The 15,437-nt window shown below is 40.8% G+C and overlaps 1 protein-coding gene across 1 annotated transcript; it reads right to left on the bottom strand.

Moving 5' to 3' along the window:
* Positions 1–5,682: 5,682 nt before the first annotated feature.
* On the bottom strand, positions 5,683–6,727 carry LOC102517764 (keratin-associated protein 9-2-like). The gene has a single exon (XM_014554142.2). The coding sequence runs from the start codon at positions 6,659–6,661 to the stop codon at positions 6,173–6,175; it is 489 nt and encodes a 162-aa protein (XP_014409628.2). The 5' UTR covers positions 6,662–6,727; the 3' UTR covers positions 5,683–6,172.
* Positions 6,728–15,437: the final 8,710 nt, after the last annotated feature.

The following is a 15,437-nucleotide window of genomic DNA, read 5'->3' on the forward strand; positions in this document are numbered from 1 at the left end:
AACTATAAACCACTGATGAAGGAAATTAAAGAAGACTTTAAAAAATGCAAACATATCCCATGCTCCTGGATTGGAAGAATCAATATTGTTAAAATGGTCACAATGCCCAAGGCAATCTACAGATTTAATGCAATCTCTATCCAATTACCCAGGACATATTTCACAGAACTAGAACAAATCATAATAAAATTTATATGGAACCACAAAAGGCCAAGAATTGCCAAAGCATTACTTGAGAAAAAGAAAGAGGCTGGAGGAATAACTCTCCCAGACTTCAGACAATACTACAGAGCTACAATCATCAAGACAGCATGGTATTGGTACAAAAACAGACATATAGACCAATGGAACAGAATAGAGAGCCCAGAAATGAACTCACAAACTTTTGGCCAACTAATCTTCAACAAAGGAGGCAAGAATATACAATGGAATAAAGACAGTCTTTTTAGTAAATGGTGTTGGGAAAACTGGACAGCAGCATGTAAAACAATGAAGCTAGAACACTCCCTTACACCATATACAAAAATCAACTCAAAATGGGTCAAAGACTTAAACATAAGACAAGATACAATAAACCTCCTAGAAGAAAACATAGGCAAAACATTATCTGACATACATCTCAAAAATGTTCTCCTAGGGCAGCTTACCCACACAATAGAAATAAAAGCAAGAATAAACAAATGGGACCTAATTAAACTTACTAGCTTCTGCACAGCAAAGGAAACAAGAAGTAAAACAAAACGACAACCTCCAGAATGGGAGAAAATTTTTGCAAATGAGACCGACAAAGGCTTGATGTCCAGAATATATAAGCAGCTCATATGACTCAATAAGAAAAAAACAAACAACCCAATCCAAAAATGGGCAGAAGACCTAAACAAGCAATTCTCCAAGGAAGAAATACAAATGATCAATATACAAATGAAAAAATGCTCAATATCACTAATTGTCAGAGAAATGCAAATCAAAACTACAATGAGCTATCACCTCACACCAGTCAGAATGGTCATCATTCAAAAGTCCACAAATGACCAATGCTGGAGAGGCTGTGGAGAAAGGGGAACCCTCCTACACTGCTCGTGGGAATGCAGTTTGGTGCATCCACTATGGAAAACAGTATGGAGATTCCTCAAAAGACTAGGAATAGACTTACCATATGACCCAGTAATCCCACTCCTGGGCATATATCCAGAGGGAACCCTACTTCAAAAAGACACCTTCACCCCAGTGTTCATAGCAGCATTCTTTACAATAGCCAAGACATGGAAACAGCCTAAGTGTCCATCAACAGATGACTAGATAAAGAAGATGTGGTATATTTAGACAATAGAATACTAATCCGCCATAAAAACTGATAACATAATGCCATTTGCAGCAACATGGATGTTCCCGGAGAATGTCATTCTAAGTGAAGTAAGCCACAAAGAGAAAGAAAATACCATATGAGATCATTTATGTGTGGAATCTAAAAACAAACAAAAAAAACCATAAATACAAAACAGAAACAGAAACATAGACATACAATACAAACTTGTGGTTACCAAGGGCGTGGGGGGTGGGAAGGGACTAACTGGGAGCTCAAAAGTTGTAGATACTGACAGGCATATGCAGAATAGATAAACAAGATTATGCTATATAGCACAGGGGAATATATACAAGATCTTGGTGTAACTCACAGCAAAAAAAAAATGTGACAATGAATGTATGTCTGTTCACGTATAACTGAAAAATTGTGCTCTACACTGGAATTTGACACAACATTGTAAAATGACTGTAACTCAATAAAAAAAAATGTTTAAAAAAATAGTGGAAGGGATCCTTAGAAGCCCCTGGTAGATTTCACTCACAGAGGCTGCCAATCAAAGATACAATATTCCATCTGCCAACTGCTTGGATACCTCCAGTGATGTGACTTCCTACCTCCATGGCAGCTTATTTCATTTTCAGGCATCTCCCATGAATAAGGATTGATGAAGTTAACATCTGTCCATCCTGGGTCTCCTGTGTCTTTTGCTCAGTGGGATCATTTATGGTTAGATGGTCAGAATAGCATTGCTGAGCAATTCTTCCTCTCATTATAAACCTGTTTCCTGATATCCCATGCTGCAACATCATACTCCTTTCACTCTAATCCTGGCCAGTGTTTTCCCACCTCATAGGATGCACTTCTGACTGTGCACAGCATTTCCCTGTCAACTGCATGAACTCTAAGATGCTCGTTTTCCCCACGGCCCCTGGCAAGGTTAACCAGATCTTAATCATTAAAATAAATTCAGAGTGGTTTCTCTAAATGTTCTAGATGTTACCAGATTCTGATTTAGTGGGATGAAATATTCTTGAAATGTATGGACATGTCTTATCATTTTTACTACTTGGGTCTGTGCCAGTGTTGTAAGATGATTCTAGTTTGCATTATCCATTTTCCGTATAAGCTCCCTCATAGATCATGCATCTGTTCACCTCAGATGTTATCTTCAACCATAAATTATCTATGGTGGAAGAATCCTGTTATGGGAAATAAAATCGTATGGAAGACTATTCACATTCCGGGTCTGCCAGCCGCTACCTGTTGATTGGGGGAATATATTTAAGTCACTCCATGAACTGTTTCCCATGTGTATTGTGTCATCATCCTTTAAACATTTCTTTATTTTCCGACTACTGTCTCACATACGGTGCCCACCCATGGTGTAACCTGGAGGTGTTTTCTTTCTCTTTTTTCTCTTTTTCACTGGGTGAGCCAGCCTAAAGGCAGATTCCTTCATGAAAGGGCCACAATTCTTTTCTTCTTTTCGTGTGTACAACATTATAGTTCTCCTTCTGCATACCTCCAATGTGCTCACCACCAAAAATTTAGTTTCCATCAACATGAAGTTAATCCCGTTTACCCACTTTGCCGTCTCCCTACCGCCCCCCACCTCTGATAACCACTACTTTCTTCTCTGTATCTACCTGTTTGTGTTTGTTTGATTTGGTTGGTTCACTTATTTATGTTTTTATTTACTTATGTATTTACTTACCTCTTTCTTTCTTTATGTTTATTATAGCTTGTTGTATTCCACATATCAGTGAAGTCATACAAAATTTGACTCTCCCCGTCTGATTTATTTCACATAGGAAAATACCCTCAAAATACCGCCAATACATGTTGGTGCAAATGGCAGGATTTCATCTTTTGTTATGACTGAATAGTATTCCACTGTGTGTGTGCGCGCGCGCGCGCGTGTGCGTGTGAGTGAACCACGTCTTCTTCTTTATCCATTCAATCATAGTTGGGCACTTAGGTTGTTTCTTGGCTAGTGTAAAGAATGCCACCATGAACAAAAGGGTGCACATATCTTTTCAGATTAGTGTTTTCATATATTATCAAGTGATATCACAGGAACAAATCTGTTTGTCACCCTTACTTTTAGTAGAGAATTGTTCCTTTTCCCTTTCATCTCCTTGGCAATCTAAGATTTTGTCTTTTATGTACCTCTGTATGCCCAACTTCACAAAAGTGAGCCTCAAATTTACAAATCAGAAATATCCAAACCAAAGTACTTATAAAAAGCTACAACCCATGTGGGACAACAGCAGACTTTAGTGCCAATCTCAATGACTATAGAATACTTGGTGATCATTCTCAGCACAATTCCATTTGATTCCTGCAAAAAACATATGTGATTATACTATATAAACATGAAATACATTAAACGTCACTGGTCGATAACCCCAACAGCAACTTTTATGCCCGATAGAATGCTTTCTAATTGATTTATTTTTATTGAGTGAAATTCTTCAAATTCTATGGTGCTTTATAATTTTCAAAAGTTTCACACAGATGATTTTATATAATCTCATAATAATCCTTTTTTCTCTCCTACCCCCATGTTGCCCCTCCCCCCAACTGATAACCATTCACTTGTCCTCTACATCTGTGAATCTTCTTCTTGTTTGTTTTAATCACTAGTTTGTTGTATTTTAGAGATACCACGTAAGTGACATCATATGGTATTTATCTTTGAATTATTTCACTGAGCGTAATGCCTTCCAAGTCCATCCGTGTTGCTGCACTTTATGCCAGATAGAATGTTTACTACAACAGACCAACAGTTTCTGGGCTCAAAAGGTAGTAGAAAAAGGAGCTATCCCAATTTTAAAAACTGTGAGCAGTACACATGGTCACAATTTTGTGGGGTGGGAGAAAGAAGGGTCATGGGAAATGATATCCATTGACTGTTTGCAAGTGCTGAAAGATTGACTGATCGGACTGAGCCCTGGAGAAGCATGATTGGAAGATAAGGAGATCTGGAGAAGAATCACTTAGGTGGAGATGGGTGTGTGGGCAGAAAGTATTTCCTCCTTGTGTCCCATGTCGGTGCCCACCAGACAGTGCCCACCACTTAGGAGGCACCAGACAACACGACTGCGGGAGAACTCATCCCACCTCTGTCCTCAGGTGCACTGGTATCTACACAGGAGAGCATCAACAGAGTAGCCATGGTGGCAGAGGCAGAGGGTTGTGTGGACCCCACAGCTCAGGGTCCCTCTCACCATGGTTGCCTCTGCTGTATGTGCTGTTAGTCAGAAGCAAAGAAAGTTGTTGAGCCCTAACTGGTAATGTCACTCATGACACCGAACCATCCCACTCGAAGACAAGTTTTCTGCATGAGACCCCGTCTACATAGAGAAGGCACAAGTTCTTCCCTACTACGATTGCGTGTTTTGTGTATGGATTTGTCTTCCTTGTCTCAGTGCTATTACAGCCACTTAGAGTATCATCATCATGAGTTTGGACCAAGGGACCCGCTGTATGGTGAACAAGGTCAAACAACAGGCAGAAGTCCATGAGATCTGCTTGCTCTGCTCCACATCACATGGCAGAGAAATGGCTCACCTCATGGAAAATTGGAATGTCTTCTACATGTGCAGCCGAGAAACCTACTTAGAGTGACAACCTGTGAGATTGATAGGTTGTCTTCTGCATGTTGTATGTATCTTGATGCAGTGGGCACTAAGTGGTTCACATACAGGTGGCACCGTACAGGTGCATAAAAGTAGTATACGTAGTGTCAGAAAGTGATGGGTGGATGCGGGAGTGAAACCCTTCACTTTAATTCTCAGTAACATACTCAGGAATCTGTGCTTCCCATCTCCATGGATTTAGACTCTCCTGGGTTGAAGGTTTTAATCCTATGGAAGTCACATTTCTGTCAGGGGATACAACCTAATTTTACAAATGTCCTCTGGTCGTTTAGGGCTCCTCGTGTCAGTAGATCAGCAGGCAAGAAAGCTTACTATTACTTAGTGAGGGATAGTTATCATGAAGGTAGAGGGCAGAGGGAAATACATCTGAATGCAGAATTTCCCTGGAGTATCTCATGCTGTGTCCATGCCCAGGGATGACCACACAAGCAAGGACAGCAACCACAGCTTGCTGAGGGCATAGTCACCGGAGGCTCAGACATCTATTTCCTTGAGATGCAAATGTGGTGCCTTTGAGCAAGGAAAGACCTCATCCTGGATGAGTCTGTTTATGATTAGCTACATGACATTACACAATGAAATGTTTTTCTTCTGAAAATGGAGGTAATTGGGTCGGAGGGCTATTATGATGCTCAGAATGGATAATGCAGACAGTGTGTAAAGCAGGTTAAAATTCCTATATCAGGAATGCTGTGCAATAAATCAAACACAATATGGGATAAATTATGATACGGAATTTATTGAGAGACACATAGGGAAGACTCCTGTATCCAGGAAGACAACTCAAAGTGATCATAAAAGAAAAAAGAAAGGTGTGAGAGCCACGAGTACATTGATAAAGAAAATATGATTATGAATAACATTGATCAGTTGCAGAAACCTATGAAAAAGTTACCAGAATTAGTTTTCCTTAGTCACTCAGAGGGACTGGGTGGACCTGACTTCAGAGTCAAAGCCCAGACAAACTCCATATCAAGGATGCACAAAGCTGGCCCATCATCCACCTACACGAGAGCAAGAGAATTGGGGGAAGTCCTCTGCACTCCAACAAGCTGATTCACATGCTTTAAACAAGCAGAAGAGTAACAGAAGTTCTGGGAGAGCATGCTGATAATTGGCAAACCTAGGAAGTGAATTTGCCCCCAAAATGGCAACTCAGTTGACAGATTGTGTTGGATGCAGGGGATGGCTCTTGGCGAGGTGATCAGCAGGAGGGCTGGCAGCAGCTGGACACACAGCTAGGGCGGCAGCAGGTGGTCTGACAGCAGACAGGGCGGCAGCAAGGCTGGCAGCAGCTGGATCCACAGCTCTGGGCCAGGCACCCAGGCAGGCAGCAGCACGTGGGCTGGTACCAGGTTCGGTGGCAGTACACGGGTGCACAGCTGGCTGGCTGGCAGCAGCTGGACCCACCGCAGTTTTGTCCGCAGCTGCTAGACTCACAGCAAGTGGACTGGCAGCAGGAAGGGCTGCAACAGCTGGTTACACAGGTGGGCTGGCAGCAGGTTTGTCCACAGCTGCTGGACTCACAGCAGGTGGGCTGGCAGCAGGTGGTCACACAAGTAGGTTTGCGGCAGGTGGTCCTGCAGCAGGTGGTCTGAGTAGCTTCATAGCAAGTTTGGGGGCAGCAAGGCTGGCAGCAGCTGGACTCACAGCAGGTGGGCTGGCGGCAAGGGGAGCAGCATGAATGGGTCATGGTGTCAGTGGTGGAAGTTGGAACTCCTGTTGAGTGGTGAGTTTCTCAGATTCTGATCACTCCTTCTGTTCTGGGGCTTTTATACACTGGACCCCCAGTGTTGGGACCAATAAGCAGGACTTTCCTGGTTGTTGTTTACGTTGTTTTTGGAGTCACTGGGTAATTGTTATGGAGGAAGTTGTTCTCTTTGCATTTTATAGAGATACCTCTGTAAATTAATGTTTGATCATTTTCTTAATTGTGACTACAACTTAAGAACATTTTCCAGAAATGAAACAGTCAGGAATCATCACCAGTAACATTTCTGGTCATGGACATCATCTGCTCATGTGATAGCTCCTCCTGCTGTCTCTGAGAAGGTGAGAACAATTCTGCCCTCTCAGCTTTGCTCCTTTGACTGTACTTAGATCAGGAAGGGCATTTAGAGGGTCAGGATGCAGATGCATTCTGTGATGAAGGAAGCCCTGCTTGAATCTAAGTCTGATCTCCCACAAAGTCTGATTCAAGACTAACACATTTATCTATGTTTGTGGCAACTGACTCAGAATCCCAGTTTTATCAGCGACATTTACATGGAAGATGATTGGCACAAAGTTTTTCAGATGCAAATCAGCACCAAATTAGGAGAATAGAGGCAGAAGTAGGGCACTGGTTTTCAGACAGCATCAATCTATTAATCTTCCAACATTATTTTCTATCTGGGCCACTAATCTCAGGTGAGATATTCCAACTTGTACTTACTTTTTTTTTTTTTAACAAATTGAGGCAATTGGGTTAGATAGGTTGATGGCCAAGATATATCTGAATTTGTAAGTTTATATTTCAATATATGTGGAACTCAGAATAATCATTGGCTCTTTAAAACATTGAACCAGTTTGTTCATTAAATCATGTTTAATAAAACTAAGGGTACAAAGTTCCTGAAAAAAAAAGTGAAAGATGCAGACATAATTTTTAAGCATACTTGATACATTTCAGTTCATTATTCATTTTTTTAATTCCTCATTTTGAACAGCTTCATGGAGATATAATTCACAGACTATACAATTCAGCTGTTTAAAGTGCACAGTTCAGTGGTTTTTAGTATATTCACTGAGCTGGGCAATTATTACCGTAATAAAAATTTTAGACGATTTTCATTATGCCATAAAGAAACCCCATACCCATTACTCCCCATTCCACCTACAGCTCCAACAACCCTAGTCAACCACTGATCTACTTTCTGTTTCTGTTGATTTCCCTATTCTGGACATTTCATATAAATGGAATTGCACAATAGTGGGCTTTTTTCTGGCTTCTTCCCTTAGTATAATGTTTTCAGGTTTCATCCATGCTGTAGCATATGTCAGTATTTTTATCACCAAATAATATTCCATTGTATGGATGGACCGTACTTTGTTTATTCATCAGTTGATAAACCTTTGGTTTTGCAGTGCATTGAGTGGTGGCCACCAAAATATATGTCCATCCCTTAAGAGCCCTGAAACTTATGAATGTGACCTTATTCGGAAAAAGGTTCTTTGCAGATGCACTTAAGTTAGGGATCTCAAGATGAGAACATCCTAGTGGGCCCTAAATCCAAGGACCAAAGTTCTTATAAGAGGCACATAGAGGAGAGAGAAAGGAGGAGACATGTAAAGATCAGGCAGAGATTGGATTGATGCAGCCACAGCCAGCCAAGGAACCCCAGAAGCCACCAAAAGCTGGAAGAGGCAAGGAAGGAATCTCCCCTAGAAACTTCAGAGGGAGCACAGTCCTACCAGAACTTTGATTTCAGATTACTGGCTTTCAGAACTGTGAGAGAGTAAAATTCTGTTATTTTAAGCCACCCAGTTTGTGGTGATTTGTTTCTGCAGCCTTGGGAAACTGACACAAGATTGTTTCCACTTCTTGGCTATTATGAATAGTATTGCAGTGAACATTCACATACAAGTTTTTGTGCGGGTGTATGTTTTCATTTCTCTTGGGTAGATACCTAGGAGTGGAGTTGCTAGATCATATGGTAACTGTTTCACATTTAGAGGAACTACCAAACTGCTTTCCAGAGCAGTTATGCAATGTCAACCACAAAAATGTTTTGAACATATTAGAACTCATAGATACCTCAGGTATCATCTCATCTAGTCTAGTTTCATGAAAGAAAAAAAAACTAAGTAACCAAAAAAAGTGCACTCAGTGATGAGAGGTAATTGATTGACTCTGGGTAAAAACATGACTGTAGTTACAGTCACCAGCTCATCTCGATTTGCTTGGAACTGCCTCCAATTATATGTGAAAACTCACCTCCTGAGAATCCCTCAGTTGGTACAGCTGGTCACCCCAGGACATAAACTGATGCTTCCTCAGCCCCAGTGCACTACTTCTACCTCTGCCCACCTGCTTTGGTTCTGCTTTGCCATTGGAAAGCCATTGTGCCAAAAATCCTCTATTCAAGTGTCTGATAGGACTGGGCTACCCAGGGCAGGCTGGTTGCTACAGAGGGATGCCTAAGTCTTGGATCAGGCTTTGTGGAAACACACTTGGACTCAGGCATGGCTTCATTTTGTCACTGTGAAGAGATCAGCATCGTGTCCCTCCCCCCAAGTATACTTTCTAATCTATGTACAACCAAAGGAATAAAATTGAGGAGGGATTCTGTGAGATGACTGTACTGACACTCATAGGGCCATCAGAAAGTGTATCATGTGACTAGTTTATAGTCTATGATCAAAGCAAAATTGGTGCTGATGTGACTGCCTTCCTTTTTCTGAAAAAGTTTCTAAGGATTACTGTCAATTAAGAAACACATTAAACACTTTTTTCTGAAGAGTCATTGCATTTAGAGAACAATGTCCTCTTTTACAATTTCACCATGACTATGAAGGACAAGGAAGTCCTGCTCGTTGGTCTCAACTTTGGGGCGCCCCTGTATAAAAACTCCAGAACAGAAGGAGACATGAGATTCTGGAAAACTCAACATTAACAGGAGCCCGCCCTCCACCACTGACACCATGACCGTGCTGTTCTCCTTGTTGCCAGCCCACCTGCTGTGGGTCCAGTAGCTGTGGACAAACCTGCAGCCAGTCCAGCTGCTGCCAGCCTTGCTGCCAGCCAGCTAGCTGTGCGCCCGTGTACTGCCACCAAACCTGGTACCACCCCACGTGCTGCTGCCTGCCTGGGTGCCTGGCCCAGAGCTGCAGATCCAGCTGCTCCCAGCCTTGCTGTGTGTCGGCTGCTGCCAACTGTCCTCCTGCTGATCCTCCCACCATGGAATCATGTGACACAGACCAACCTTCTGCCATCCAACTTGTGAGATCTCCAGTTACTGCCACCAGCTCCATCACCCGGCTTCACTAGCGTCTGGTGGGCTGCCACTATCTTTCTATTAGTCATATTGAATAAGAGGCACTGTGAGATGGTGTAGTGACATGCAGTTGACTTCAGTTTTATTTTCTTCATTTTATTTGCAGCCAATCTCTGTGATACCTGCAGATCTTAGGGCTCCTTGACCTACAGTCATTGCATCAGCCTTGCAAAACTGATCACCATTTTTCCTAAGTAACCTAAAGCACAAATCATTGTGATAGTTTTCTTAGGTTCCTTCCATGTTTACTATTTCTTTATAATCATTTCTTTTGTAGTGGACTCATGATTCTTCTGTTTCACTTCCTCCTCTTTATGATGACCCTGTATTGTCTTCCAAGCTATGAGGAAGCTTCTCTGATTCCATCCTGTTGAAGCCTTTGCTGTCTTCCAGCCTATATTGTGATTTGACTTTTTGTGCAACATTTTCTCGTAAATCCTCTCATTCATATTTTATTTCACAGGTATTTTCTGTTCTGAGCCTGACAATGACCCCAAAACTGACAGAACCAAAATGACCACGTCACAGTAAATTAAGCATGGACATAGAACTGGGCACTGAGCTAACTGTACCGTGGAAATTTTACTTTGGAGCCATCCACATCTCTCTAAAACATCATCCTGAGGGAAACAGAAGAATTTGATAAAGAAAAGAAACCAGCACTCTGAGAAGCTGTGGTGGGTGTAATAGGTATGAGTCTAGTCCTCCAAAGTAGGAACCATATTTTCTGAAGAAGAACTGAAGAAAAAGAGGAGATCTAGATATTTGCTGGAAAAAGACATGATACTGGCTGTGGGACGAAAAGGGTATTTTATGACCAGAGCCATCTTCTTGTTTTAGGTCCTAGAAGACCTCACAGGGCAGAGGGATTCTGTGAAGAGGCTGCCAGGTTCTCTGATTTGCTTCATGATGGGGAGGGATAAACTAAGGGACTATTACCGTTTACTGCAGTTACTACAAGTACTAGGCTTGATATTTTCTCATCATTTCTAATTCACAATCTAACCGTAAGAAAAAGGTTTATTATCCCCATTTAACAGATGAGGAGACAGAGGCTAAGGAAGATGAACTAACCTGCTTAAAGTTGCACCACTAGCCAACAGTTTATGTGGCTTCAAACCCTAGGCTGTTTGCACCACACTCACGTGTGCCCGACGCCCCCTGCTCCCACCAGACTGGGGAGAGAACCTCGGTCTGTGAAGCCTTGAATGCGAAAACAGATTACTTGGTGCTTTAACACAGTTTATCTCACTCTCCTTTCAATAGTAGGGACTTTGCAGAGGCGAAAGAAGTAAGAGTTACATCTGGAAATTAAAGTGTCGCTTACTTCAACAAGATTTATCGAGTACTTACTGAGTACTGTGCCTGTGGACAAGACATTCAAGTTCCCCATCTTTATTTTACTAAGTGGGATGCAAACAGGAGATGAAATTTATACACCTGAAGTAGGGGTAATGAACTTATATCACTAATGATCACTAATGATATGGAAAAATGGTTCAGGAGGGCTGTATGCAGGCAGGATTGTATCTGGCTGACACAACAGGGAGGGGAAGAAAGGGGAAAAAAAAAAAACCTCATATTGATCCCATGAACCAACTTACTATGTAAAAATAGCAAGAGTGATGTTGAAAGAAGAATTTGGGTACAGAAATTCCCCAGCAAGGTATACATAAAAACAATGAACACTGACTGGTTGGAATATATTAAGTAATGTTCTCAAAAGCCTGCAGTTAATAGGCAACAGAACACGCATGATGTAAATACTCATCTATCTGATTTCAGTCCCCATGGCCCAACCTCTCCTATCTTCTGCAATGGAGAACATAAGGATGAACACAAAAGGACGGGTGTATAGGTGAGCTCTCATTATGTGGGCATGCTTTACAGACTTCCTGACCAGACACAGAGAATTGATGGTGTGTTGAAAATGCAAATCACAGAACGGGCACATGTACAAGGAAAAGGGATGAAGGGACACCCAAATCTCTGCATGTTGCAGGGGGATTCTCAGTGTAACTAAGACACAGTAGAAAGTTCTTAAGCATGCAGGTAAACCACTCTGAACTTGATTTTAACAATGAGGTGGCCCTGGTAAGCAAAGTTAATGATGATAAACTTGCTACAGTCAGACTATCTTAAACTTTGTGAAACCCAGTCACAGAAATTGCTGGCTTGACTAGAACTATGTTCTACAGAGCATAAAGATAATTGCCATGTTTAGAGGAAAAGGAATGTGATTTCAGGTCACTGAAATAAAGGGCAGAGCTAATAAGGGTAGGAAAGTACTCAGAAATGCCATTCTAATTGTACAGTCAGGGATGCTTCTGATGGAGGAGAAGTTCAGGATGTATAGAGCGAGTGTAACCTGAAATGTGGAGAAACTCTTTAAAAGAGCTTCCCAAGGGTAAAAGAGACCCAACCCTTGATTACTAGATATTCAAGCATGGGAACTCACAACCACTTGGCAGGTAGTTTATCAAGATTGAGTGAGGTCTTTAAACACTCTCTGCCTTGCCGCAGCCTCATTTGATTGATTGGTTGCTAACATGTTATCATTCTCTGAAGTTCATAAGTATTAAAATTATTAAAAAATAATTCCCATTATTTGTTTTATAAGTTGGTATGTCTCATTGATGGGGATATTAGACATGTCTTTTCAATGTATGTGTATGTTCTTTACATTCACAAATCCTCTATTTATTTTTATTGAAGTATAGTTGATTTACCATACTGTGTTAGTTTCAGGTGTACAGCAAATTGATTCAGTTATACACATACATGTATGTATATATTTTTTTCAGAGTATTGTCCATTATAGGTTATTACAAGATATTGAATATAGCTCCCTGTGCGCTACAGGAGGTCTTTGTAATTCATCTATTTTTTTTAATTGAAGTACCATCAGTTACAGTGTGTCAATTCCTGGCGTACAGCACAATGTCCCAGTCATGCATATATGCACATATATTTGTTTTCATATTCTTTTTCATTAAAGGTTTATTTTATATATAGTAGTGTGTATATGTTAATCCCAAACTCCTAATTTATCCCTCCCTACCCTCCACCAACCCTTTCTCCTTTGGTAACTGAGTTTTCTATGTCTGTGAGCCTATTTTCAGTTTGTTAATAAGTTCATTTGTGTCATTTTTTTTTAGATTACACATGTAAGTAATATCAGATGATACTTGTCTTTGTCTGTGAAGTTCATAAGCATTTAAATACATAATGCTTGAATGAAAATATACACACTGCCATGATAACAGTCATTCCCTTGGAGTGGTAGGGAGGCTGTTTCCCAAAAGGCAATCAGGGTCTTAATAAAGTCATCAGAGACTAGCCTTGAGCCTGCAGACTATGGGAGATTCGATTTTGTTTACATACATACTTACGTGCCTTGTAAACAAGCATGAAGCCACCTCTTGGAACAGACTCAGTTAGCCAAGCCCATAAAGCAAGGATGCTGATTTATGACCTTACAGGAGAATTAACTGCAACAGGATCTTCTCAACCACCACATGAGCAAGGAGTCCGCAAAGGAAGTTAAAGGAACTCAACGTCAGATGGCATTTGACGCATTCATTTTATAGCAGGTCTCACCAGTGAAACTTGAAAACTCACAATCCCACAACTCACCGTCCACCCTCCCTAGCAGTGCCCGAGTGGTCACTGCCAACATTCTCTTGTCTTAACTCTGAGACTCTGGGGTTCACCAACACCCTCAGGTAAGTTTCACATTTCATATATCTTTAATCAGTTCCGAATCAACTCCTCAGACTTTAAAGATATCCTTCTCCTTAAGGCGACATTACATAATTCGCTTTGTGCCTTTTTAATGTAGATCCTGAGTCTTGGGTGGCAGTCTCACTGTGGTCCCCACTTGTCACGCATCTGCACTCACACACTGCGTTGTGAGCATCCATGATTAAATGTATGTTTTGGCTCATTCTGGCTATTTATAATAGTTCTAATTGTATTTCTCAGTAACTTAGGGTTTATTTACATTTCTCTTCTTTTCTAAGTATTAAAAAAAAAAGGAGGAAAAGAATCCTTAGTGATGTGGAGTTAACATCAGAATATTGCGCTGACTCTGATTTTTGTGTGTCTTTGTTTAGCAGGTTATAATCTAACATCTCCTGCTTGTTTTGAGTGACACACCCATCACATTCCTTCCCTCCCTCCTGTGAGTTACTCTAGTGATTACACTATAGTTAATTTACTCTTCTTAAGATTGGGATGGAACTTGAAAGGCTATCCCTAGGTTAGGCGCTCTAGTGTAATGTAATATTGTTAGGGAAAGAACAGGGGTTAATTTCAGAAAACCATTCTCAGTTTTTGTTTCCTTCATTCAAAGCTGGGGGGCGGTTGGGGGGCACTTAGCGCTTTCATCACTGGAAACTGTCTCCATGGAATCTCTCCATGGTTCTCGCTCAATCTACATGGTTCAGAAAGTGCACCTTGGGATTTTTCTTGTGTACGCACTTGAAACAGAATAGCTGTTAGACTCCAGGCCCAAACTCTGCAACAGACTTCATTTCATTTAAGGAAAATGAGACAAGTTTTAGAAATGACAACAAAAGAAGCTATTTCAAAGTCAAATTAATCACAAAAGAAATAGGAATTTTACAGGCTCGGAGGTAACTTACTTAGAAAATACAAGATTAAGAATCAAAAGTAAAATTGTAATAATTCCCACTTCAGTAAACAAATATAGATATTAATCTGGGAAAATAAGGGGTATTCTACAACTAGAGAAATTTAGACTATTAAGAATTGTTGGTTGTGATTGATCAAAGAGATGTTTGCAACATTTCAGTTTCTTTTTGTAACTCCAGCTTAGAGATCTTGGCAAACAATGACAAGATCTACGTTCCCAAAGAGATTCTAGGTCAGTCCTTTAATCTAATACATCTTTAAAAACCAAATCCTCAAGGCTGATTGTTCAGGCCCAAGTAATTGCAATTGCTCAACATTTGTACAGAACAATGTTTTCCCTGGTTGCTTCATTATTCTGATATCCTTTTTCCTACCTTTTACTCTAACTTTGAATAATCTTTCTAACTACAATAGGGCCTTCCTGTTTAATCTCCTAATAATCTCAACTCATCTTAAAACCTCTTGTGGGGAGGGTATAGCTCAGTGGTAGAACACAAGCTTAGCATGCATCAGGTCCTGGGTTTCATCCTCAGTACTTCCATTAAAAAGTAAATAAATAAACAAACAAACAAACCAAATTACCTCCCCCCTTCTGACTGATATGAGCCCTGAGTCCTTTCAATATTCCCCTTAAGAAAGCATTTTACATGTTTACGAAGCACTTCCAATCTCCCCACGTATCCTGTGACCAGCATGCATATTGATACTCTTATTTGGACTATGAGGATCATCTGATGGTGTCTGCAACATAGGACAGAATAACTGAGCCAGGTTTTA

Source organism: Camelus ferus, chromosome 16, assembly GCF_009834535.1.
Source record: "Camelus ferus isolate YT-003-E chromosome 16, BCGSAC_Cfer_1.0, whole genome shotgun sequence".
Classification (NCBI taxonomy): domain Eukaryota; kingdom Metazoa; phylum Chordata; class Mammalia; order Artiodactyla; family Camelidae; genus Camelus; species Camelus ferus.

What these genes read in the sequence shown, in the direction of transcription:
- LOC102517764 (XM_014554142.2), bottom strand. Translation starts at nt 6,661, where the DNA reads ATGACCCATTCATGCTGCTCCCCTTGCCGCCAGCCCACCTGCTGTGAG.